General features: G+C 38.2%; 1 protein-coding gene across 1 annotated transcript in view; it reads right to left on the reverse strand.

Moving 5' to 3' along the window:
- Nucleotides 1-27224, reverse strand: part of LRP1 (LDL receptor protein 1) — a 340609-nt gene that overhangs the window by 81771 nt on the left and 231614 nt on the right. The window contains exons 45-53 of the mRNA XM_070103701.1: nucleotides 26245-26382; nucleotides 24037-24291; nucleotides 22151-22353; nucleotides 21440-21624; nucleotides 20187-20404; nucleotides 19611-19802; nucleotides 18177-18427; nucleotides 10234-10294; nucleotides 6083-6221 (exon numbers count right to left, since the gene is read on the reverse strand). Of these exons, the coding sequence (XP_069959802.1) occupies nucleotides 6083-6221; nucleotides 10234-10294; nucleotides 18177-18427; nucleotides 19611-19802; nucleotides 20187-20404; nucleotides 21440-21624; nucleotides 22151-22353; nucleotides 24037-24291; nucleotides 26245-26382 (1642 nt within the window). The remainder of the gene's footprint in view (nucleotides 1-6082; nucleotides 6222-10233; nucleotides 10295-18176; nucleotides 18428-19610; nucleotides 19803-20186; nucleotides 20405-21439; nucleotides 21625-22150; nucleotides 22354-24036; nucleotides 24292-26244; nucleotides 26383-27224) is intronic.

The raw sequence follows: 27224 nt of genomic DNA on the forward strand, positions 1-27224 counted from the left end.
AAGGGTTTGGGGCTGACCCTGAGGAGCCTATGCCAGTTGTGGAAAGTATTGTGGCATTGGGGAATTCCATGGGGTTGGATGTGAGTTTCGAGGATGTGGAAGAGTTGGTGGAGAACCACGATGAAGAGCTAACCACTACAGAGCTGCAAGAGCTTCATCTGCAACAGCAACAGACCACAGCTCGGGAAATTGCTTCAGAGGAGGAGGAAGAGAGATGGAGGAAGGTGCCTTCATCAAAGATTAAGGAGATTTGTACAATGTGGACAAACGTGCAAACAAACATTTATGGACGAACTTCACCCTGACAAAGCTGTTGCAGGCCATGTTGACAATATGTACAATGGCAATGTTGTGTCCCATTTTAGGGAAGTTTTAAAGAAATGCCAGATGCAGACTTCTCTGGAACACTTTTTTGAGCAACAGGGGTCCAGTGACTCTCAAGCTGGTCCTAGTGGCATTAAAAAACAACGAAGGGAAGTAACCCTGGAAAAGAACTTCGTACTTGAAGTCTTTATGGAAGGGGATTCCCCTTCCAAACAATAGTACACCTCCTTCCTCTCCCCCCCTCCCATCTCATCACTCATCAATAACTCTTCAATAAAGTTAAGTGTCATTTTAGTATTGTTTTATTCTGCATGTCTCATTGTTTTCTGTGTAGAGAAATGTATATTTCATGTAAAAAAATTATTTTTTTTTAATCCTTTTGGGTGTCTGGAAGGGATTAATTGGATTTCCATTATTTCTTATGGGGAAAATTAATTCAGAAATCGTCAGATTCGGGTTTAGTCACTCTCTCTGGAACAGATTAATTACGAACACTGGGGGTCCACCTTACATTTTCTTTACATGACTTTCAACATTACATTCCATCATGAATAAACCACTTGAGCATCATTTATGAAAACCACCTGCAGGGAATTAGTTTTTTTTTTATTTTAACCCACCAAGGTAAGGTGGCCCAAAAAATAAAACTTTCACCATCATTCACTCCATCACTGTCTTGCCAGAGGCACGCTTACAATACAGCTATAAAACTACATCATTAACACCCCTCCTCCCGAGTGCAGACACTGTACTTCCCATCTCCAGGACTCGAGTCTGGCCTGCCAGTTTCCCTGAACCCCTTCATAAATATTATTCTGCTCATACTAATACAGCATGTCGAGTCCTAAAAACCACTTGTCTCCATTCACTCCTAACACGCTCATGCATGTTTGCTGGAAGTCCTAGCCCCTCACACACAAAACCTCCTTTACCCCCTCCCTCCAACCTTTCCTAGGCTGACCTCTACCCTGCCTTCCCTCCACTACAGATTTATACACTCTTGAAGTCATTCTACTTTGTTCCATTTTCTCTACATGTCTGAACCACCTCAACAACCCCTCATCAGCCCTCTAGATAATAGCTTTGGTTATCCTGCACCTCCTCCTAATTTCCAAACTACAAATTCTCTGCATTATATTCACACCACACACTGCCCTCAGACAAGACATTTCCACTGCCTCTAGCCTTCAACTTGTTGCAACATTCACCACCCACATTTCACACCCATATAAGAATGTTATTTTTATTATTTTTGCATAACTTTTTACAAACATTTTAAAAATCAATTATTCACAAGTGTTTATTAGACAACTCATTGCAAGCTCAGTACTGATGATGAATGATACACTTGTGCAACATTTGGGTATCTGCAATGCAGAAATGCTTTGCCACACAGTAGCTTTATCAGTCCACTGTTCTCTGCATTGGACTGTTGAAGCCACTGACTGCTGAAGCATTTCCATAATAAAGATACCCTAATGTTGCACAAGTGTCATATTCATTAGCTGGTTAAATATTCATGAGTGTATCAGCATGTACAGTATTCCTGAGAATATTAACATATACAGCATTCCTGAGTGTATCAGCATATACAGTATTCATGAGAGTATCAACAATTACAGTATTCATGAGTGTATCAACAAGTACAGTATTCATGAGTGTATCAACATGTACAGTATCCATGAGTGTTTCAGCATGTACAGTATTCCTGAGTGTATTAACATGTAGGTAGTAGGTTGGTAGACAGCAACCACCCAGGGAAGTGCTACCGTCCTGCCAGATGACTGTGAAACAGAAACCTGTAACTGTTTTGCATGATGGTAGAATTGCTGGTTTCTTTTTCTGTCTCATAAACACGCTAGATAACAGGGATATCTTGCTACTCCTACTTACACTTTGGTCACCCTTGACAGACACGCACATGCATATAAATATACATACATCTAGGTTTTTCTCCTTTTTCTAAATAGCTCCTGCTGTTCTTTATTTCTTCTATTGTCCATGGGGAAGTGGAAAAGAATCTTTCCTCCGTAAGCCATGCGTGTCATATGAGGCGACTAAAATGCCGGGAGCAATGGGCTAGTAACCCCTTCTCCTGTAGACATTTACTAAAAAAGAGAAGAAGAAAATTTTTCATGATCTCAAAATATTTTATATGATGATAAAAAATATTTTACCATCCCAGGAATGATTTTGTCATTATTGGAAAAATTTTCTATGATCGCAACATATTTTTATATGATGATATAAAATATTTTTTCCATCATAACTGGGATGCTTGAATGTGCGTGGATGCAGTGTGGATGACAAGAAACAGATGATTGCTGATGTTATGAATGAAAAGAAGTTGGATGTCCTGGCCCCAAGTGAAACAAAGCTGAAGGGGGTAGGGGAGTTTCGGTGGGGGGAAATAAATGGGATTAAATCTGGAGTATCTGAGAGAGTTAGAGCAAAGGAAGGGGTAGCAGTAATATTGAAGGATCAGTTATGGAAGGAGAAAAGAGAATATGAATGTGTAAATTCAAGAATTATGTGGATTAAAATAAAGGTTGGATGCGAAAAGCAGGTCATAATAAGCGTGTATGCACCTGGAGAAGAGAGGAATGTAGAGGAGAGAGAGAGAGATTTTGGGAGATGTTAAGTGAATGTATAGGAGCCTTTGAACCAAGTGAGAGAGTAATTGTGGTAGGGGACCTGAATGCTAAAGTAGGAGAAACTTTTAGAGAGGGTGTGGTAGGTAAGTTTGGGGTGCCAGGTGTAAATGATAATGGGAGCCCTTTGATTGAACTTTGTATAGAAAGGGGTTTAGTTATAGGTAATACATATTTTAAGAAAAAGAGGATAAATAAGTATACAAGATATGATGTAGGGTGAAATGACAGTAGTTTGTTGGATTATGTATTGGTAGATAAAAGACTGTTGAGAAGACTTCAGGATGTACATGTTTATAGAGGGGCCACAGATATATCAGATCACTTTCTAGTTGTAGCTACACTGAGAGTAAAAGGTAGATGGGATACAAGGAGAATAGAAGCATCAGGGAAGAGAGAGGTGAAGGTCTATAAACTAAAAGAGGAGGCAGTTAGGGTAAGATATAAACAGCTACTGGAGGATAGATGGGCTAATGAGAGCATAGGCAATGGGGTCGAAGAGGTATGGGGTAAGTTTAAAAATATAGTGTTAGAGTGTTCGGCAGAAGTTTGTGGTTACAGAAAAGTGGGTGCAGGAGGGAAGAGGAGCGACTGGTGGAATGATGATGTAAAGAGAGTAGCAAGGGAGAAAAAGTTAGCATATGAGAAGTTTTTACAAAGCAGAAGTGATGCAAGGAGGGAAGAGTATATGGAGAAAAAGAGAGAGGTTAAGAGAGTGGTGAAGCAAAGTAAAAAGAGAGCAAATGAGAGAGTGGGTGAGATGTTATCAACAAATTTTGTTGAAAATAAGAAAAAGTTTTGGAGTGAGATTAACAAGTTAAGGAAGCCTAGAGAACAAATGGATTTGTCAGTTAAAAATAGGAGAGGAGAGTTATTAAATGGAGAGTTAGAAGTATTGGGAAGATGGAGGGAATATTTTGAGGAATTGTTAAATGTTGATGAAGATAGGGAAGCTGTGATTTTGTGTATAGGGCAAGGAGGAATAACATCTTGTAGGAGTGAGGAAGAGCCAGTTGTGAGTGTGGGGGAAGTTCGTGAGGCAGTAGGTAAAATGAAAGGGGGTAAGGCAGCCGGGATTGATGGGATAAAGATAGAAATGTTAAAAGCAGGTGGGGATATAGTTTTGGAGTGGTTGGTGCAATTATTTAATAAATGTATGGAAGAGGGTAAGGTACCTAGGGATTGGCAAAGAGGGCTGGAGTTTTGAGACATGCCGCGGGTTCAATAGGTTCATAGTTCATTTGTATAAAGGCAAAGGGGACAAAAGAGAGTGCAAAAATTATAGGGGGATAAGTCTGTTGAGTATACCTGGTAAAGTGTATGGTAGAGTTATTATTGAAAGAATTAAGAGTAAGACTGAGAATAGGATAGCAGATGAACAAGGAGGCTTTAGGAAAGGTAGGGGATGTGTGGACCAGGTGTTTACAGTGAAACATAAGTGAACAGTATTTAGATAAGGCTAAAGAGGTTTTTATAGCATTTATGGATTTGGAAAAGGCGTATGACAGGGTGGATAGGGGGGCAATGTGGCAGATGTTGCAAGTGTATGGTGTAGGAGGTAGGTTACTGAAAGCAGTGAAAAGTTTTTACGAGGATAGTGAGGCTCAAGTTAGAGTACATAGGAAAGAGGGAAATTACTTCCCAGTAAAAGTAGGCCTTAGACAAGGATGTGTGATGTCACAGTGGTTGTTTAATATATTTATAGATGGGGTTGTAAGAGAAGTAAATGCAAGGGTCTTGGCAAGAGGCATGGAGTTAAAAGATAAAGAATCACACATAAAGTGGGAGTTGTCACAGTTGCTCTTTGCTGATGACACTGTGCTCTTGGGAGATTCTGAAGAAAAGCTGCAGAGATTGGTGGATGAATTTGGTAGGGTGTGCAAAAGAAGAAAATTAAAAGTGAATACAGGAAAGAGTAAGGTAATGATGATAACAAAAATATTAGGTGATGAAAGATTGGATATCAGATTGGAGGGAAAGAGTATGGAGGAAGTGAATGTATTCAGATATTTGGGAGTGGACGTGTCAGCGGATGGGTCTATGAAAGATGAGGTGAATCATAGAATTGATGAGGGGAAAAGGGTGAGTGGTGCACTTAGGAGTCTGTGGAGACAAAGAACTTTGTCCTTGGAGGCAAAGAGGGGAATGTATGAGAGTATAGTTTTACCAACGCTCTTATATGGGTGTGAAACATGGGCGATGAATGTTGCAGCGAGGAGAAGGCTGGAGGCAGTGGAGATGTCATGTCTGAGGGCAATGTGTGGTGTGAATATAATGCAGAGAATTCGTAGTTTGGAAGTTAGGAGGAGGTGCGGGATTACCAAAACTGTTGTCCAGAGGGCTGAGGAAGGGTTGTTGAGGTGGTTCGGACATGTAGAGAGAATGGAGCGAAACAGAATGACTTCAAGAGTGTATCAGTCTGTAGTGGAAGGAAGGCGGGGTAGGGGTCGGCCTAGGAAAGGTTGGAGGGATGGGGTAAAGGAGGTTTTGTGTGCGAGGGGCTTGGACTTCCAGCAGGCATGCGTGAGCGTGTTTGATAGGAGTGAATGGAGACAAATGGTTTTTAATACTTGATGTGCTGTTGGAGTGTGAGCAAAGTAACATTTATGAAGGGGTTCAGGGAAACCGGCAGGCCGGACTTGAGTCCTGGAGATGGGAAGTACAGTGCCTGCACTCTGAAGGAGGGGTGTTAATGTTGCAGTTTAAAAACTGTAGTGTAAAGCACCCTTCTGGCAAGACAGTGATGGAGTGAATGATGGTGAAAATTTTTCTTTTTCGGACCACCCTGCCTTGGTGGGAATCGGCCAGTGTGATGATAATAAAATAATAAAAATTAACATGTACAGTATTCCTGAGTGTATTAACATGTACAGTATTCCTGAGTGTATCAACATGTACAGTATTCCTGAGTGTATCAACATGTACAGTATTCCTGAGTGTATCAACATGTACAGTATTCCTGAGTGTATCAACATGTACAGTATTCCTGAGTGTATCAACATGTACAGTATTCATGAAAGTAGCAACATGTTCACTATTCATGAGTGTATCAGCAAGTACAGTTTGATTATAAAAAGAAAGAAAAATTATTCCAAAATAAAACAAACCTAAAATTCTCTTGTGGACACTGTCGTGTGCTGCACTCAGCCATTTCATCAGAATTGTCTAAACAATCTTGTTCACCATCACAAACCCACACCTGTAAACAATCACTCTTTATTATAATAAATAATGAAAAGAACATTTCTTAAAAAAAATTAGGGAAAAAATGATAAATCCTTTTTAAAAATAAACAAAACCTGAGGTGCCTCTTACAAAGAAGAAAAAAATGTAGGTAGAAAAATTATTTCAAGGTAGTAGGTTGGTAGACAGCAACCGCCCAGGGAGGTACTACCGTCCTGCCAAGTGAGTGTAAAACGAAAGCCTGTAATTGTTTTACATGATGGTAGGATTGCTGGTGTCCTTTTTTCTGTCTCATGAACATGCAAGATTTCAGGTACGTCTTGCTACTTCTACTTACACTTAGGTCACACTACACATACATGTACAAGCACATATATACACACCCCTCTGGGTTTTCTTCTATTTTCTTTCTAGTTCTTATTCTTGTTTATTTCCTCTTATCTCCATGGGGAAGTGGAACAGAATTCTTCCTCCGTAAGCCATGCGTGTTGTAAGAGGCAACTAAAATGCCGGGAGCAAGGGGCTAGTAACCTCTTCTCCTGTATATATTACTAAATGTAAAAGGAGAAACTTTCGTTTTTCCTTTTGGGCCACCCCGCCTCGGTGGGATACGGCCGGTGTGTTGAAAGAAAGAAGAAAAATTATTACAAAAATTAATTGAAATAACATGAGAATATTTTTTTTAGTGTTACATGGACTGGGCCACAGGGGTGCTGACCCCTGGAACACCCTGCAGGTATATCTCTTACCAAAGCAGGGTGGCTCAAAAATGGAAACGCCTATCTTTCCAAATTTCCTTTTGTTTTTTCCATCATTTTTGGGTTTTTTCCCCCCTTTTCCCTTTTTTTTCCCAAAACCCCTATTTTCCCTTCCCCCGGGGGAAACCCCTTCTTCTCATTACCTCTTTTTAAAAACAAAAAAACCCGGGCACCCATAACCTTTTCCCCTTTTCAAATTTTTCCCCCTTTTTTTCCCCCCCAGCCCCCCCCCTAAATCCTGTTGGGGGAAAAAAATTTAAAATTTTTAAAACCCCAAAAATTTTATTGTCCATTCTCCCCCAAATTTTTTTTTTAAAAAGGGGCCGGTCCCCCACAGGCAGGGGGGCCCAAAAAAATCCCCAAAAAAACCCCCAAAAAAATTTAAAAATCCCCCCCAAAAAAAAAATTTAAAAAAAACCCTCCTTACCTTTAACACTTTTCTTAAAATTAGTATTATTGATCTTCAAATTACGGGGCCCCCAAAGATTACCTGAAAAAATTTATAATTTTTATTAATGGTTTTGGGTTTTTTTGGGGGTAAAGGCTAACTTTTTACAATTTCCCTTTTAAAAATGGTCAGCGGCCCGAAAACTTTTAAAAAATTTTTAACCGGGTATGTTTATCAATAGGAGGAAAAAGTTTTTTTTTTAAAAAAAAAAACCCCCCCTTTTTTCTTTTATTACATGAAAACCACCCAAAAAGGGGAAAACAACCTTTCAAAAAAGCCCCGTTAGTCTTTCATAAATGGCACTCCTAAAAAAAAACCCCCCAACTTTAAAATTTAAAAAAATGTTTAAAAAAAAAAATTTGAAAGGCCATCAAAAAAGGGGCATTTGAAAAAAACTTTTTAAAAAAAAATTCCTTAAAAACACTTTTTCCCCAAGTTTTAAAAAGGAAAAAAAAATAAAATTATTAAATTTAAACTTTTTAAAAAAAAATAAAAAATTTTTATTTCCCCTTTTTTTTAAAAAAATTTTTCAAAAATAAAATAAAATTAATTGTTAAAAAAAAAAAAGTTTTGGGTTTGATAAAAGGGAAAAAAAGATATTGAATTATACATGAAATTTTTTCCCCTTTGGGGGAAATTCCTAAGCTTTGGGGCCCCCGGCAAGGGCACCACAGTCACCGATGGAAAAAATTTAAACCCGTGGGGGGAAGGGTTGAAAAAAAAAATTGGGGGGAAATAAACCCAAGTCCTTAAAAGTTTTTCCCTTCTATAAAACAAGATAACAATTCTTGTTCCTAAAAATTTTAAAAAAAAAAAGGGTAATATATATAAACTTTTTTTCCCTTTTTAAATAGTCTTTTTTTTTTTTTCACCCGGGGAAAGGGAAAAATCTTTTGTAAATATTTGGGCCCCCAAAAAGGGGCAAGGGTTTCCCCCTTTCCTGTTTTTTAAAAAAGAAAAGGAAAAAACTTTTAAAAAGGTTTGAAATTTTTGATTGGCAAAAAACAGTTTCTGAGTTTAAAAAAGGGGACCCCCCTTAAAAAACGGGGGGTGGGTTTGGGGAAATAAATGGGAAATTGGAACAGGGTTAACAAAGGGGGGTAGAGAATGTTAAAGCATTATAAGGAAAAAGTAATTTAAAAAATTCCCTTTGGAAAAAAGTAAAGGGGGATGCAGGGGAAATAGTTACCCCGGGAAAAGGGGAAAATGCAAAGAAAAATTTTTGGGAATGAAAGGATATTTTTAACCAAGGAGAAAAAAATTTTAGGGGATTAAATCAAAGTGGGGAAAACAGGGGGGGTTGGAATTTTTGGGGGAGGGTTAAAATTGGGGGTTTTTTTGGGGGTTTAATAGGTAAACAATTTTGAAAAGAAGGATAAATAAGTTAATTTTTTTTAAAAACGTGAAGTATTTGTTTTTTTTTTTTAAAAAAAAGGTTAGTGACTGGGTGTCTTTTAAAAAGGGACAATTTCAACACTTTTTGTGGAACTAAGAAAATGATATCAAAAAAAATCAAAGGGGGGGAATTTTAAAAAAACTAAAAGGGAAAGGGGGTAAGAAAAAAAAAAGTTTAGAGGGGGAAAAAATACATTTTAAGAGGGGGGGGGTTTTTAAAATTAGTGGGTTTCCAAATTTTTTAAAAAGGGGTCCCAAGGGGGGGGGGAAACTTTAATATTTTAAAAATGTAAAAAAAAAAATTGATTAAATTTTAAAATTTTTTAAAAAATTTGGAAAAAAAAAAATGGTAACAATGAAAAAAGAAAAAAAGGGGAGATTTTACCAAAAAATTTTTTAAAATGAAAAGTTTAAGTTTCAAGTTAAAATAAAAAAATATTTTAAAAAATGGGAAAAGTTTTAAAATGGAAGAAATTTAAAAAGGAAAAAAATTTTTTGGGGTTTTTTAAAAAATTTTAAAAAAAAATTATTTGTTAAAAGGGGGAAAAAATCTTGTGGGGGGAAGAAATTTAGGGGGGAAGGGGGAAAAGAAAAAGGGGAAAGGGGGGATTGAAAAAGAAAAAAATGAAAGCAGGGGGGGGATATTTTTTTAAAAAGGGGGGAATTTTTTTAAATTTTTTTAAAAAGGGTAAAAAGGATTGGGGAGCATTGTTCCTTTATAAAAAAAGGGGAAAAAGGGGAAAAATTAAAGGGGGGGTAATTTTTGGTTTGGAAATTTTGGGGGGGTTAAAAAAAAAAGAAGGAAAGGGATGAGAGAAAAGGAGGTTTAAAAAGGTGGGGGTGTGACCCGGTGTTTATGAACATATGTAACAATTTTTGATGGGGAAAAGAAGTTTTTGGGATTTATGGATTTGGGAAAGGGGATGAAATGGATAGGGGCAATGTGGGAGATTTGCAGGTTAGGTGGGGTAGGGGTTATGAAAACAGGAAAGTTTTTGAGGGTGTGAGGCTCAGGATTGTAGGAAGAAATTTTCCCCTAAAAATAGCCCCTTTGACAAGGATGTGTATGTCCCTGGTTGTTTAATATATTTATAATGGGGTTTGGAAATAAAACTGATTTTGGGAGGGGTGGATTAAAGTAAAAAATCCCAAACAAATGGGATTGCACAGTCTTTTGCTGATGAACTGTGCTTAAATTCTAAGAAATTCAAAGTTGGGGGATGAATTTGGAGGGGGTGAAAGAAAAAAAATTAAAAATAAAAGGAAAAATAGGGATGAGGTCAAAAAGATTAGGTAGAAAAATTGAAAATCAATTGGAGGGGGTATGGAGGGGAGTTTCAGATTTTGGGAGTGGGGTGTGGGATGGGTTATAAAGATGAGGTAATCTAAATTGATGAGGAAAAAAAAGGGGGTGGTGCCTTAGATTGTGGGGCAAAAATTTTCCCTTGGGGGGGGGAAAGAAAATATGTTTTACCCCCTCTTATGGGTGTGAACTGGGTGTAATGGCAGGAGAAGGCTGGAGGCGTGGGGAAAGTCTGTTGAGGGGAATGTGTGGGGTAATATAAAGCAGAAATTGGTTTTGGAATTAGGAGGAAGTGGGGTTAAAAAGTTGTCAGAGGGCGAGAAGGGTTGTTAGGTGGTTGGAATTAGAAATGGGCGGAAAGACTTAAATTTTCGTCTTAGGGAAGGAAAAGGGGGGGGGGTGGCCTGGAAGGGTTGGAGGGGGGGGTAAAGGAGGTTTTTGGGGGGTGGACTTCCAACATGGGGCGTGTTTGATAAAGGGGGTGGGAAAAAGGTTTTTTTGGGCCCGGGGGCTGTTGGGTGTGAGCAATAAATTTGAGGATTCAGGGAAACGGCCGGACGAGTCCTGGAATGGGAAAACAATGCCTGCCTTAAGGAGGGTTTAATGTTGCGGTTTTTAAAAACTGTGTGTAAAGCACCCTTCTGGGAAAAAGTGATGGGTGAATGATGGTGAAAGTTTTTTTCTTTTTGGGCCACCCTGCCTTGGTAAATGGCGGGGTTTAAAAAAAAAAAAAAAAAAAAATTGAAAAATTAAAAAAAGGTAAAACTTTATATCTTTTTTTTGGTCATCTCACCTCGGGGGGAAATGGATTTAAATTTGGGAAAAAATTAAAAAAACATTTTGCCGCACAGCTAAAAGAAATAATAAGAAAAAAAAGGGTTAAAAGAAAAAATCAAAAAGGGAAATAAAAAGACAAAAAGGGGAGCAAAGAAAATTTAGAATTCAACCCCGGAGGGGATTACCTGGAATGGGATCATGCCTGACTCGAAAGGAGGGTTTAAATTTTTCATTTAAAAACTTATTAAAGCACCCCTTTTCAAAACAGTGATGGAGTGAATGATGGTGAAAGTTTTTTCTTTTTTGAAACCACCCTGCCGGGGAATCGGCCCGTTGGGGTTTAGAGCAATTTTTTTGTGGGGGGTTTAAATCCCGTTCAACCAATTTTATTTTTGGGAATAATGAATGCCCAAACCAACAAGGGTGGTAGGGAAATTATAAAAATTTTTCCATTTATTTTTTTTTAAACCCTGGCACTACCAAAAATACTATCATAAAAGACGAAATCAGAAGACAGTTTAGATGTTAAAGGGTAAAAATCCCAAATCCCCTTTTTGAAAAATTTTTCTCACCTAGGTCAGTCCCGCAACTGGTTTTCCCCAATCCCTTAAAGTAGGCAGGAACAGTAGAGATGTGAAGATGATGTAATCAGTCCATCACCCTTGAAGTCGTAGAATTTGAGGTTGTCAGTCCCTCAGCCTGGAGAAGTTCAGTTCCATAGTCAGGAACTATCTGAAGATCAAGCGACAGTGCGGAGACTTAAATACTGTCGGAAGGAGAGGTGCATAGTAGTAGTAGTAGTGAGAATGTAGCCACTGAGAGGTCATGTCCCTCTCAGATCCAACAATTCTCACTTGAAAAGGTTGTCCACGGTGTTTTCTGTACCAAGAAGCAATGTGTTGCAGTGTCTGACAAGATGAACATCAAAATGGTATACAATACCGACAGGTTGGTAGGTAAGACACATAGGCAACAGTTAGGCAACTTTATTCCGAAACGTTTCGCCTACACAGTAGGCTTCTTCGGTTGAATACAGAAAGTAGGCAGGAACAGTAGAGATGTGAAGACGATGTAATCAGTCCATCACCCTTGAAGTAGTAGAATTTGAGGTTGTCAATCCCTCAGCCTGGAGAAGTTCAGTTCCATAGTCAGGAACTATCTGAAGATCAAGCGACAGTGCGGAGACTTAAATACTGTCGGAAGGAGAGGTGCAGAGTAGTAGTAGTAGTGAGAATGTAGCCACTGAGAGGTCATGTCCCTCTCAGATCCAACTATGGAACTGAACTTCTCCAGGCTGAGGGACTGACAACCTCGACTTCAAGGGTGATGGACTGATTACATCGTCTTCACATCTCTACTGTTCCTGCCTACTTTCTGTATTCAACTGAAGAAGCCTACTGTGTAGGCAAAACGTTTCGGAATAAAGTTGCCTAAACGTTGCCTATGTGTCTTACCTACCAACATGTCGGTATTGTATACCATTTTGATGTTCATCTTGTCAGACACTGCAACACATGGCTTCTTGATACAAAAAACACCGTGGACAACCTTTTCAAGTGAGAATTGTTAGATCTGAGAGGGACATGACCTCTCAGTGGCTACATTCTCACTACTACTACTACTCTGCACCTCACCTTCCGACAGTATTTAAGTCTCCGCACTGTCGCTTGATGTTTAAGGTGATTCAGTTCAACGTATGTTCTTACTTTACAATTAGACACCTACTAGCCATGCTCCTTGAAGCAGAGAGACCAGATATTGTTTTGCTAAACAGTACCTGCCTCAAAGCCCCTCAACGTATCTGCCATTATGGTTATACTGCACTACAGTCCCCCTATGATCCCCATGATGGGGTTGCCATCCTTATCAAATCCAACATAAAACACGAATTTCTCCCAATCCCTTTTATTCACCAACACTGTCTTGCAGTCAGAATACACACCCACCTTGGTCCCTTTATCTTTTTCACCACTTATGCTCGCCCAAACACTATTCTCAACATACACGATCTTTCCTTAGTCTTCAACTACACCAACACACCAACATACCTACTAGCTGACATGAATGCCAAACACTCTGCCTTTCATCACACTAGTAACAACCAACTTGGTCACCAATTACTCAACTTCACAAACCATAAACACCTAATTCATCTCGGCCCAGACTTCAATACTTTCTACAACCACACGGGCCAAGGCAAACCAGACATCATTCTGGCAAACCAGGCCAGCTCTTTATTTCAACACTACATCTCACCTGGCCCTATTACAGGCTCTGATCACATCCCAGTCATCTTGCACATCTCCTCCAACCCTATCCTCATTCCAACCACACCTTCCTTCTCCTACAAGAATGCTGACTGGGATGCTTTCAAACAACACATAGACAATATTAACCTCACCTATGACTACAACAACAAACCTATCTCTGACATCGATACTCAACTTGATCTCATCCAGGATACCATTACACAAGTAGCCAACATCGCAATACCAAAGAAAACTCACACCACTCGTTATTCCTTCAAACCGTCACTCAGAACAAGAAGACTAATTATCTGCTACCACAACCTCTTCCTCTACAACACACATAGATTTAATCAAGTCCGATTAGATCTCACTTACCTTAGAAACAACATTTTACATATCCTAGACCAAGACCACAACAATCACTGGTCACAACTAATACAATAAGCAGACAAACAGCATATTAAAAACACTAAAGCCTTCTGGAACTTTATCAAAAAAATCAGAGGCACAACTCCCACCAACAAATTCAAACACATCACCCACAACAACACACACATCTCAGACCCGCAGGCTGCTACCAATATCTTCAAACACATCTTGGAGAACATCTTCCACCCTCACCCACCTCACCCTAACGTTATTCAACACATTCAGAACACAGAACACTGGAACACTGCACACACACAAGAAACACCACCAGATAGCCACATACATCTAGACTCTCTCACCTCCTCCCAAGAACTCGACACTCCTTTCACCAACACAGACATTAAAACTCTCCTCAGACACCTTCCTCCCAAGGCTCCTGGTCCCTCTGGCCTAAACCATATTATCCTGAAACACATTCCTGACTCTATCATTACTGCCTACACAAACCTCCTCAATGCCTCCCTTGCCTCTGGATACTTCCCTTCCCTCTTCAAAGCTGCTACTGCTATCCTCCTTCCTAAACCCAATAAAGACCACTCTGACCCTAGAAACTATCGCCCTATCAGCCTCCTCGAAACATTAGGAAAACTCTTTGAAAAACTCATTAATCATCGCCTTCGCAGATACCTGGAACACAATTCTCTACTTTTTGATGGCCAGTTTGGCTTCAGAACACACAGATCCACACAGGATGCCATTAACATCATTCTCAACTACATCCACATAAACACAAAAAAAAAGAAATAGGACAGCCCTGGTTGCAAAGGACGTTGAAAAAGCTTTTGACACTGTCTGGCACGAAGGGCTCAAGTACAAACTCTGCACTAACTTTAACCTGCCTCTCACTACTCGTAAACTCCTCTGCAACTTCCTAGATGGCCGTACCATGAGAATAAAATTCCAAGGCTGTTACTTTGACTACTTCACACTAAATGCCGAAGTACCCCAGGGATTTGTCCTCTCCCCTACCCTCTACATTTTATACACTAACGACATTCCAGCACCTGTATACCACAACTCCATCACACTAGCCTATGCAGACGACATTACACAACTTATCACTCATGCCAATATAGATACACTCACACACAAAACACAAAATGAGGTCGACAGGATAGCCATCTGGGAACAAAAATGGAGGATCAAAACCAATGCAGCTAAATCCAGCATTACATATTTTAACTACAGGAAACGTGATCCTCCATTACTTGTCGAGCTCAGAACAGCTGACACCCGCACTTACATCCCCATCACACAATCTGTCACTGTCCTAGGCGTTAATCTTGACTACCTTCTTCGTTTACACGGACACATTCACTCAAGGCATGCAATAGCTAGTAAGGCCCACAAGCTGAAACATGCCTCTCAACGCACCAAACTACACCTCTACAAATCCCTAATATGTCCTCTGATAACTTACTCTCCTCTAGCCCTCTCTCTTGCAGCAAAAACAAACTTACTTAAACTGCAGCGTGTCCAGAACAAGGCGCTGCGCTGGGTGCTTGATGTCAGATGGGAGGACTTCGCCACAAGCGAGTCTCTCCATGCCCAATTAAGACATCCCTGCGCTGAATCTGTACTGGAAGACGCTCAGTGACAGACAGATAGACAAACTTGAGACATGACATTACTACTGGACCTCTCTCCTTGACGAAGACATTCACAGACCCACAAACCAACACAACCTTTTCCACTCCTTGCATGATCCTGCTCCTAACCCTATTTACAAATAACCTCGGATTCACTGACAGGTACCATTCTCTGACCCACTTTCGCCTTAGCTTCTGGGTTAAGACGTGACTCAGTTCTACACTCCTCTCTAGCGCTAAACATCGCATGTCCCTTCCTCCCCACTCACCCCACCGGAGTCCCAACAGAAGAAGCTGAATTTCTCTTCTCAATATCTGTCCCACGATCGCCTTCGCTGCTGGGTTAAGCCCTGGCTCTATTTCTACGACTAAGAACACTCCTCTCCAGCACTATTCTTCATCTGTCCCTTCTTCCCCGCTCATCCCATTTGGGATCTTACCTGAACTTTCGTTCATTCGTTCGTTCACTTGATCTTCAGATAGTTCCTGACTATGGAACTGAACTTCTCCAGGCTGAGGGACTGACAACCTAAAATTCTATGACTTCAAGGGTGATGGACTGATTACATCGTCTTCACATCTCTACTGTTCCTGCCTACTTTCTGTATTCGACTGAAGAAGCCTACTGTGTAGGCGAAACGTTTCGGAATAAAGTTGCCTAACTGTTGCCTATGTGTCTTACCTACCAACCTGTCGGTATTGTATACCATTTTGATGTTCAAAGGTGGTGGTGGTGGTGGTAGAGTGGAAGCAGTTGTGATAGTGGTTGATGGTGGTAGACGGTAGTTGTTAAATTAGACACATGTGCATCTCTTGGGTATCTTTATTGAGGAAACGTTTTGCCACACAGTGGCTTCATCAGTCCATCATCAGTGGTGAAATGTTTCCTCAATAAAGATACCCAAGAGTTGCACATGTGTCTAATTTAACGTGTCGGTTCTTTGAACCATTCATCTACAAACGTAGAAGGTAGTAGTGATGGTGGTAACAGTTGTAATAGTGGTAGAAGGTCGTAGTGATGGTGGTAGAGGGTTCCTTCTTTAGTGATTCAGCGATTCTACCAACTCCTCCAATGTTGTTGGAGTTATATAGGGCTACAGAAAACACCGCCGCCTCAGCTGTTGCTTCACCACCATTATGGACGGCTTACTCTCAGTGGCCCTTGTATACCCAACAACCACACAACACAACACCTCTCGTGACATACGTAATGACTTATTTTATTCATTCTAGAGCATATTCCATGTTTCTATGTTATTAATATTGTTTATTATTCATATTAGTTGAATTGTGATAGATAAATAAGCCGTAGAGTTGATATTAGTGTCATATTCTCCAACAATAAACTTGCCATCCCTCCCTCAAACAAGTCTTCAATAAGAACATAAGAAAGGAGGAACACTGCAGTAGGCCTGTTGGCCCATACTAGGCAGGTCCTTTACAATCCATCCCACTAAGAAGTAAAAGGACACAAGTGCAACTAATGTGACATTTATTGTGGCAACGTTTCGCTCTCCAGGAGCTTTATCAAGCCATTACAAACAATACATGGACACAGAGGGTATATAAAGGCTCAGAGTGAGGTGAATACTAGTGAGGTACCATTTCGATGTTCACTAGTGGTAGTAGTAGTAGTAGTAGTAGTGGTAGTGACAAAAGTAATACAATATGGTAGAGCAATTAATTCGTACATGAGTACTCATGTCACTACCACTACTACTACTACTACTACCACTAGTGAACATCGAAATGGTACCTCACTAGTATTCACCTCACTCTGAGCCTTTATATACCCTCTGTGTCCATGTATTGTTTGTAATGGCTTGATAAAGCTCCTGGAGAGCGAAACGTTGCCACAATAAATGTCACATTAGTTGCACTTGTGTCCTTTTACTTTACATATTGTCGGTAATTCTACCAACTTTATTACAATCCCACTAAGAACATGACAATGGAAGAACACTGCAGGTCTAATGACCCATACAAGGCAGGTCCTTATCAAAATAACCTCTACCCAAAGCTACCCAAGAATTTACTCCCGTACTCAATGACACAAATCAAACTCAGCTCCTCCCACTCATATATTTGTCCAATCTCTTCTTAAAGCTACCCAAGGTCCTAGCCTCAATCACCCTACTGGTAAGTGAGATGTTAAATAAGAACATAAGAACTTAAGAAAGTAGGAACACTGCAACAGGCCTGTTGGCCCATACTAGGCAGGTCCTTCACAAATCCAACCCACTAACAGAACAAATGCTACCCAAGCAATAAGCTCAGGTGCAAGTCCGACTCAAATCCAATCCCTCTCACTCATGTATTTATCCAACCTAAATTTGAAACTACCCAAACCATAGCTTTTAGAACATAAGAAAGGAGGAACACTGCAATAAGCCTGTTGGCCCATACTAGGCAGGTCCTTCACAAATCCAACCCACTAACAGAACAAATGCTACCCAAGCAATAAGTTCAGGTGCAAGTCCGACTCAAATCCAACCCCTCTCACTCATGTATTTATCCAACCTAAATTTGAAACTACCCAATGTTTTAGCTTGGATCACCCTACTAGGCAGACCGTTCCACTCATCAACTACCTCTATTACCAATGTTCATTTATACATTCTATTAGTGCTTTACATTTATTTGGCATTTTTTTGTGCATGTAAATCTATATTTATGCTAGGGAAGTGACCCCTGAAGTGACCTAGAGTCCTTATGGAGGGGGATTTCCCTTACAAACAATAACCTCTCTTCCCTCTCTCCTCCTCCCTGTCTTCCATTCATCAACAACAGCCTTCAATAAAGGTAACTGTCATGTTGAATGTTCATTCTTTTGTACATGTAAATCTATCTTTTAGGCAAAAAAAAAAAAAAAAAAAATGTTGTTGATACTTCTGGGTGTCTGGAATGAATTAATTGGATTTACATTATTTCTTATGGGGAAAATTGATTCGAAAATCGTCTATTTCGATAATAGTCCCACTTCCAGGAATGGATTAAGGACGAAAATTGAGGGACCACTGTATATAAAAACAAAGAAGAAGTAGAAAAATAAAAATTAATAAGGCACAACCATAAATATTTTTAGTCTGAAGACAATAATAAATAAGTTCACTCTTACCTGGGTATCACATTTCCACCAAAATGGAATACACTTATAGGTGGAGTTGCATCTAAACATGGAGCTGAGGCAGTTACTCTCACATGACACACCGTCAGAGTGCAGTATGAAGAGGTCAGGACAGGTGCAGGTCTTGCCTCCGCCAGGGGCCAGGAGGCACATAGCATCACATCCTCCCCCATTTTCACAAGGGTTGTTTTTCACTACCGGTACAAAAAAAAAAAAAAAACAGAATTAAAAACCAAAATCAACACTTACAATGTTCTATACACCTGATAGTAAATCACAACTGTTGTATGCAAATTATCACACAAGTACTGTAATTTCTGTCCACTGACACCATTATAATCCCTAGCTTATTTATTATAATGCAGTAGGTCCCCAACTTATGATGTTCTGCTTGTATGACACTGGAACTTGGGAATCAATTAATGATTTACAATCATGGACTCACTCTTCTGATACATGGAAGTACATGTATATACAGTCATTAGGACTGCACCTGTTAATAACCAATACCACAACACATACACCTCATGTTTGCTGTTTTTTTTTTAATAAAATACCTTTAACCCGTAAACGGTCCAAACGTATATATACGTTTTTACCGCTAGTGCCCCAAACGTATATATATACGTTTTGTGTGTCCTACATTTAACATTGCCACGATAAGCCTGAGTCGCCTAGACATGTGAGAATGGGTGTGAGCACTCACTGTGCACCATATTAAAATAATTGAGGATGCCTGGGTACCATATGCTCTTTTTTCCTATTAAAAAACAACAATTTTTTTTCTCAAAAAAGTTGGGGCAGTACGGTAGTGAACGTATATATACGTTTGGACTGTTTATGGGTTAAATATCACTCCAAACTGGTTCATACTGACATTCAAGAGAAAGAAAGGTTAGAAAGAAAACAGATTTAGGCATGGGAAATCCAATGAGCATATTCTAAATATAACTGCATGGATAGTTTTCAACTTAAAGTGTCTTGCACCTAGTAAAAAAAAAAAAAAATCATGTGAAGTATGACCAAATTTTGGATTTTCTCTCCACTGTTTTACATGTTATATTGCATAAACGTTTTAAACAACATTTAGTACTATTTGTAAGTAAAAAAGAACAGTACTGAATGTAAAATATTGGGTAATTATTCTTAGTAATAAAATTAAATGAAAACTAAATATGGAATACTGTGGTTTACAACCTATCTCCAATTAAAGCCTGTGTGTCTATGGGAAAACAGGTTCCAGTGTCAAGACAATTAGATTATAAAAGATTTTCATGAATGCATCAACACTAAGTTAAGAACCTTCTTATAAATATAAAAACTGTTTTAGGATAAAATTGAACATTTTGAAAATGTTTTAGCATAAATATAACATACATGGCTGTTGTCTGTAAGGATGGTAAACATGGATATCCATTGGTCTGTGAACAGCATTATAAATATTTTTAATGTCCTTGCCAGAATGTTTCTCAGCACGCAAAACACTCTTTAATTCCCAGTCCGTCCAGTAGAGATAATCTTCAAACACAGTGATGGCAAAGATGTGTTGTACGTGCTTGGGTGCTGTGTCTGGAAAAGAAAAAGAAAATAAATCTTGAAAAAATGATCCACTGTATTTATTTCTCATTCAAGAGAGACGACTGGAAGTATAAGGTCCAGCTGAGAATGAAAGACACAAGAGATGACGAAGTATGAGGTCCAGCTGAGAGTGACAGTCAAGAGAGATGACTGAAAGCATAGGGTCCAGTTGAGAGTGACAATCAAGAGAGATGACTGAAAGTACAGGGTCCAGTTGAGGATGACAGACATACCTACACATCCCACATCAACCAGCATGATCTTATCTCTAGCAATAAATGAGTCATAATGTATATATTAAAGTGCTAAGACACATTACCCAGACACTTATGAGTTGAAACTAAATAATTTGTAATAAAGAATCAGAGTATTTACCTCTATCTCTGATGATTCTAATTTTATTTCCATCAAGATCAGAGAGAGCTATATAGTCCTGGTGAGCATCAGCCCAGAAAAGCTCTTCTGTCACATAGGAGATAGTGAGAGCATTGGGCCATCCAAGAGACGAATTAACAATTATTCGCTGGTCTGAACCATCCATCCCGGCTTTTCCAATATGAGGACTGTTCCCCCAATCTGTCCAATACATATAGCTGTGGAAAATGAAATAAAATTATACAGTATGTTATACGAAGCATTTTGGGGATTAACTGTTCAGTTAGAATTTTTTTTTTCAACAAACCGGCCGTATCCCACCAAGGCAGGGTGGCCCAAAAAGAAAAACGAAAGTTTCTCTTTTTAAATTTAGTAATTTATACAGAAGAGGTTACTAGGCCCTTGCTCCTGGCATTTTAGTCGCCTCTTACAACACGCAAGGCTTACAGAGGAAGAACTCTGTTCCACTTCCCCATGGAGATAAGAGGAAATAAACAAGAACAAGAACCAAAAAGAAAATAGAAGAAAACCCAGAGGGGTGTGTATATATATGCTTGTACATGTATGTGTAGTGTGACCTAAATGTAAGTAGAAGTAGCAAGACGTACCTGAAACCTTGCATGTTTATGAGACAGAAAAAAGACACCAGCAATCCTACCATTATGTAAAACAATTACAGGTTTCTGTTTTACACTCACTTGGCAGGACAGTAGTACCTCCCTGGGTGGTTGCTGTCTATCAACCTACTATCTTTAGTTTATACATCTATCTATTTATTATGTACTATATACAACCCTCATAATCTACTATACTTCATTTCTGTTTCCATGAGGGTTTTGGTTTACAATGACAGTGTTTAGGATGTTCTGATTAACACATATATAAGTTAAACATGTTACACAACAAACACAGCTCATTCCTTTAACAATGAGTAGGTAATAACTAACAGAAGATTACATATAACAGGTTAGAAAACTACAAGAAATAGTTCTTGCAAGTTACAATACATTTTATAATCAACTATATTGGGCCAAGTGTAGAAGTCTTCAAGAGGAAACTGGGCAAGTATCTTCACCAGGTGTCAGATCAACCAGGCTGTGATGGATATGTGGGTAAGTGGAACACCAGCAGTAACAGCCTGGTTGACTAGGCTAGCACCAGTTGAGCCAGGCCCATGGCCAGGCTCCACGAGTAGAAAAACTCTGGGAACTCATCAAACATATATACTGTGGAACTACAACACTCATACTAACCCATGAAAAGGGTCAAGGGCAATAGCTCTTGGATCTTGTAACCCTTTGTTGATGAGGACCTTCCTGAACTGACCATCTAACTTGGATACCTCAATTGTATCTTTGCCCTTATCACACCAGTATAAATTCCGTCCAACCCAGTCAAGCGCAATACCGTCAGGACTCTGCACAGCTGAATGCAACACCTTCAATGAATAAACATCAGTTAAATTATCACAATACAGAAATAATAGTATACAGTACTTGTATGCCTTGTATTAATGGTAGCATTCAGGTCATTTTAGGCATTTATGTGTACGGTATGTATGAACAAATTTAAACTCGTCTACTTGCAGTCCATATACTGTATTCTTAATGAGTCTCTTTCCATTTTTACCAGTCTCATTGTAATCAACAACAAGTCACAATTCAAGCATCACTAGTTTTAAATCTTGTAAGGTTTTACAATCATTTTAATTGTTATACTTTACAAAGATTTTTGCAAAATAAAAGCCAATTTCATTTCCTCAATCTGTCAGATAGTTTCATATTTTATCACAGTCTATATTCTGCATGTGATTTGCTTTCACTTTCTCCCATTTCCATTGTATGGCCTATATTTACATTAAATTCCATCATCCATCTATCACTATCTTCATGCAGATAGACATGCTCCAATCTAATTAATATGAGAATACTGTGTATACTAAGTGCAAGTATTATTATTCTTACCATAGGCTGGCTGTTATTGCACATTTTCCTCACCGATGATGAGATGTGGGTCACATCCGACCAGTATATACAGTTCTCGACAAAATCATAATCGAGTCCTACGGCATTAGTTAGATTTGCAACTAGTAGCCTGCTGTTTGTTCCATCAATATTTATTTCTTTAATGTGATAACGATTGGTAAATATTAGCTTGGGTTTAAATGCTGTAAAAATAAAAGAAACAGTAATTATTTGATATGCCTAAGTTAGTCAAACATTGTTACAAAATTGATTTAATAATAAAAAAGTTTATTAACTAATACAGGAGGGCCCTGCTTCACAGCGTTTCGCCTTACAGCATTCTGCTAATACATGTGTACAGTGATTTCAAATTAAGACCAAAACTTGCTATATGGCAATCCGTCTTCCTTATACGGTGAGCCCCACCTGGTTTGTTTACATTCTTTGTGAGCACATCTCTCTATTATGTCTGGAAACTTTCCAAAATTTCAAGTGTTTTAAAGTTATTGGATATTTTATATGTTTTTTTTTTTTTTTTCAACAAGTCGGCCGTCTCCCACCGAGGCAGGTAATTATACTTATGTGTACCTGTACCTTAATATACTTAAACACTGTGCTGACGTGCAGGTACACATTAAAATCACTAAGTCTCTCTACTCTGGACGCCATATTACTAATAATAATCTCTTGGGTGCATTAAATGTCACATATTATGTTAATATAGACATTTCCATTAATCCACCAATGATATTTTTTCAAAATTATATAATAAACATGCTATGTAACATATAAACATGATAAATACACCTCACAGTAGAATAAATTAACATAAATATGAGATGTGGTAGCCAGGCAACTTGTAGGAGGGACAACAAGAATAACATTTTCTTTAGTTCAATGTCAGAAAAAATGTGTGCACTATAATATTATTGGGGGTAACTAGAAAATTATTACTTTTGTATACCTTCACTCAAAGCATCATTTCTTCTAAAAATGGTATTACATGAGAATGGGAGTGTTTCTCTTTATTTTTCTACTGTCTCAACGTGGAGACAACTTGTACACAATGTAAAGTGTTTGTATTATGGTATAAGATTCACAGACATGGGAATGAACATGTATCAACCAAAAGCAGATGCGTCTGTTTGTTTACATTACGTGTGCCTGGCTCACGAAATCATAATGACACAATTGCAAACAAACCATACCACGGGTGGGGTTTGAACCCGTGGTCAGAGAGTCTCAAAACTCCAGACCGTTGCGTTAGCCACTGGGCCAGCTAGTTCAATAAGATTCATCCAACTATGATGAATCTTACTGAAGCCCTGGCTGGCTACCATACTTCCCACACCTGATTTACTACAAATAAATACGACTCACCTCTCACCCTACATTAAGAATACAAATATTTTAAGGTAAGTAATAGGTGTACTGTGTGTGTATTTTACTTTTTATTGTGTTTTTTAATGCCTGGTTCTATTACTAACTTAATATAAGTTAGTGTAAACTTGTTGTCTGGTATTTATAAGTGGAAAAAAAAAAAGGCGTTCCGCTTTAAAGTGGTAGCCTAGAACCTAACCTGCCGTATAAACGGGGCCCTACTGTATATCAAATAACTACTGTATCATATAACTAATGTATCACATAACTAATATATCACATTAATGTGTCACATAACTATTGTATCATATAACTACTGTATCACATAAGTATTGCATCATATAACTAATGTATCACATAAGTATTGTATTATATAACTAATGTATCACATAAGTATTGTATCATATAACTATTGTGTCACATAAGTATTGTATCTTATAAGTATTGTATCATATAAAAGTATTTAAGAAAGTGAATATTAATAAATACATCATGGTAATACTCACTGGAATTTGCTCTGCATTTATGACCATCCTGCTCAGAAATGTAACCAGATGCACACATACACTTATAGGAACCAACAGTGTTGTGACAAAAATGTGAGCAGGGGTAGTCTGCACATTCATCAATATCCACACACAACTTAGTGTCATTTGGATTGATGGCGAAGCCTTCATTACACTGGCAAGCATAACCAATTGGTTTATCAATGCACTTCTGAGCACAGACAGGTGGATTACTCTTCTCACATTCGTTGATGTCTGAAAGCAATGATAAAAGAACATTGGCACCTAAAGTCAGTACCTGACCAGCTGGGCTGTGGCTCGTACATGGTTTACACGTGACCAGCAAAAACAGCCTGGTTGATCAGGCCCTGATCCACCACAAGGCCTGGTCACAGACCTGGCCATGGGGGGGAAGGGGGTTGATCCCTGAAACCCCTTCCAGATATACTCCAGGTAAGCTAAGGGTCTTGTCAGGTCAGACAATTTTAACTGATAGTTTGTCATTCTTAAGGAAAACCTATCTGTTAATATCTGTTATCTGGAAGTGAAGATTACTGAAAGCAAGTAAAAATTTACAAGATTTACCTTCCCATGAAACAAGAAAATAATAGCACCCCTGGTAGAGTGCAAAACATTTTACAGAGTAGAAAATAACAGCAACCCTCCCAGAATGCAAAGCATTTATCAGACAAGCCAAGAACAGCAATCCTACAAGAGTGCAAAACATTTATCAAGAGAAAAAAAAGAGAAATCCTGCCGGAGTGCAGGTATTACTGGCTCATAATGCCAGTAATACCTGTACTATCGTACCACATCAAACTTCTATTTTTAATCATTTTTATCTCATTTCGATAAAAAATAAAAAATTTGCTTATAAATACATTGAAAACACAACATACAACAGATTTTTCCTGTAATATATTTGTCAGTTGCAAATTATTTTAGTGTAAGGTTGACGAAGTCATACGTCTGGCAGTGTGCATCTGGGGGGACTGCAGCTCTGCCGATCCTATGGGCAAGCCACCACTGAAGGACAATAGTATTTTCCCTAGATAGTTGCTGACTACTAATCTACTATATACTGCCTTATGTAAGTTTGCCATTTTTAGTAGTATCAAACTTTTTTATTAATTAAGTTGAAGTGTAAATGTAAAGTACTGAATACCAAAATTAAATAGAAGGATTTCCTATATTGCATCATAATACACCTACCATCCAACTTACGACCGAGTTCGGTTCCGAGAAACTGGTCGTAAGTCGAAATGGTCATAAGTCGAACTTTACTAATGAATATCAACAAAACATTTTTGTAATGACTTTATTTTATTGTTTTATTTCGGTATTTCATGTTTTACTTTACTTTTTATGTTGTTAGTACTGTATTTTATACTGTAAGGTTTAGGATAAACACTGTGTACAACACAAATAGTCGTTTATTTCCCAGAAATTTGGCAAAAAAAAAAAAAACCACGGTCGTAAGTCGAGTGGTCGTAAGTCGAGCAGGTCGTAAGTTGGATGGCAGGTGTATAAATCAAGTTATACTGCATCTTATAAGTTTTGACTTATGTGCACTATAAACAGTTAAAAGCTCTACTTGAATTATTAGTAAATTGTAAGTAATATTGCTTGTTACAGGTTTGAACCTGCACAAAACAGTTCGCAGAGTATGTATATGTACAATAAGATATGTTGTAGTATCAGCACTTCTGGGAAGTGTGCTGATACTACAACATGAAAGTGTTTCTTCTTTTTCAGGCCACTCTCCCTTCGTGAGAAATGGCCAATGTGTTAAAAATAAAATGTAACAGTGGTACATACTATGTGTGAATAGGCTAACATAAAACTCATAGGCTACAAGTTAATGATCCCTACTAAAATTATCCACCATGAGTTACATAAATGGAGTATACTGAGGGTTAACTCAAAATCAAAACTGTTATTTGTGTAGCATACAAACTGTAGTTTACACGTAATGAAGTATGTATTCTTCAGCATAAAGAAAGCCACTAGTATGAATGAGCATTTCGGGGAGACTAATCCTAATGTTCATAGACTATTAAAACTAGACATAGGTTATGGAGTAATAAATTTTAATTGTGTATTATTACAATAAAGAGGAAGTAAAAAATTATAATTAGAAAAATTTATAGCAGAGAGGAAGCAAAAAAACAAACATTACATTTAGTACAATATACACTGTTGACTTACGACAAAGACGTTCATCAGAGTCATCCCCACAGTCATCCTGGCTGTTACACAGATCACTGGGAGACACACAGATGCTATTGTCGCACTTAAACTTCCCTTCTGGACATTCACTGTCTTCCAGCATGGTCACGTTGGCAGCTGAAATGTTGATGTTTGTGTACACTCATAGCAAATATAATAATGCTACATACATTCACAGAAGATACACCATACATACTTAACAACACATTTACATAAAATGTGTTAAAATACTCCATGACACATTCAAAGTAAATATAACAATACTCTATGAACACAGTTTTAAAATAGTACAATATTTGTTACATTATGTCAAAATATGCATGTAGTATATACATAAGTACAATACTGAGGACACAGGACCACATTACAACATATGTGCCTTAACAAGTGCAATATGCAAATGAGCTGCAACACTTGGCACTACAAAAGGAAAAATTCTTATTCTTGTCCTCAGTAGAAATATTTTTTAAAAGTAAAAACACAGACAGAAGTGAAATTCACTGCTTATTAAGGTAAATATGATAACTGTCCAATACATATTTTTTAATAAAAGTCCTAATATATTAGAAATAATTATAATTATACTCACAAAAATGTGCCAAACCCACATGGGCTATAAAGTATTCCCTAGAAGTAAAAAATACATCTATGACACCTCAATATTAATAAAATGTAGTAAACACTCATTATTTTTAAGTTTAAGACCATTTACAGTGCAGTATATATGAATGTATCAGGATTTAAGTGATGTATTTTAAGACTCATTGATCAAGTTATGTTCATCAAATTTAGTGATATGAATATTAGTTATTAGTGATATGAATAACTTATTTATTATTGGTCATATGGCTATGTGTGGTGTGAATATTATTTAGAGAATTCATAATTTGGAGATCAGAAAGAGGCATGGGATGACTGATGGTATTATCTGGAGGACTGAGGAGAGGTTGTTGAGGTGG

This window comes from Cherax quadricarinatus, chromosome 86 (assembly GCF_038502225.1).
Source record: "Cherax quadricarinatus isolate ZL_2023a chromosome 86, ASM3850222v1, whole genome shotgun sequence".
Classification (NCBI taxonomy): Eukaryota; Metazoa; Arthropoda; class Malacostraca; order Decapoda; family Parastacidae; genus Cherax; species Cherax quadricarinatus.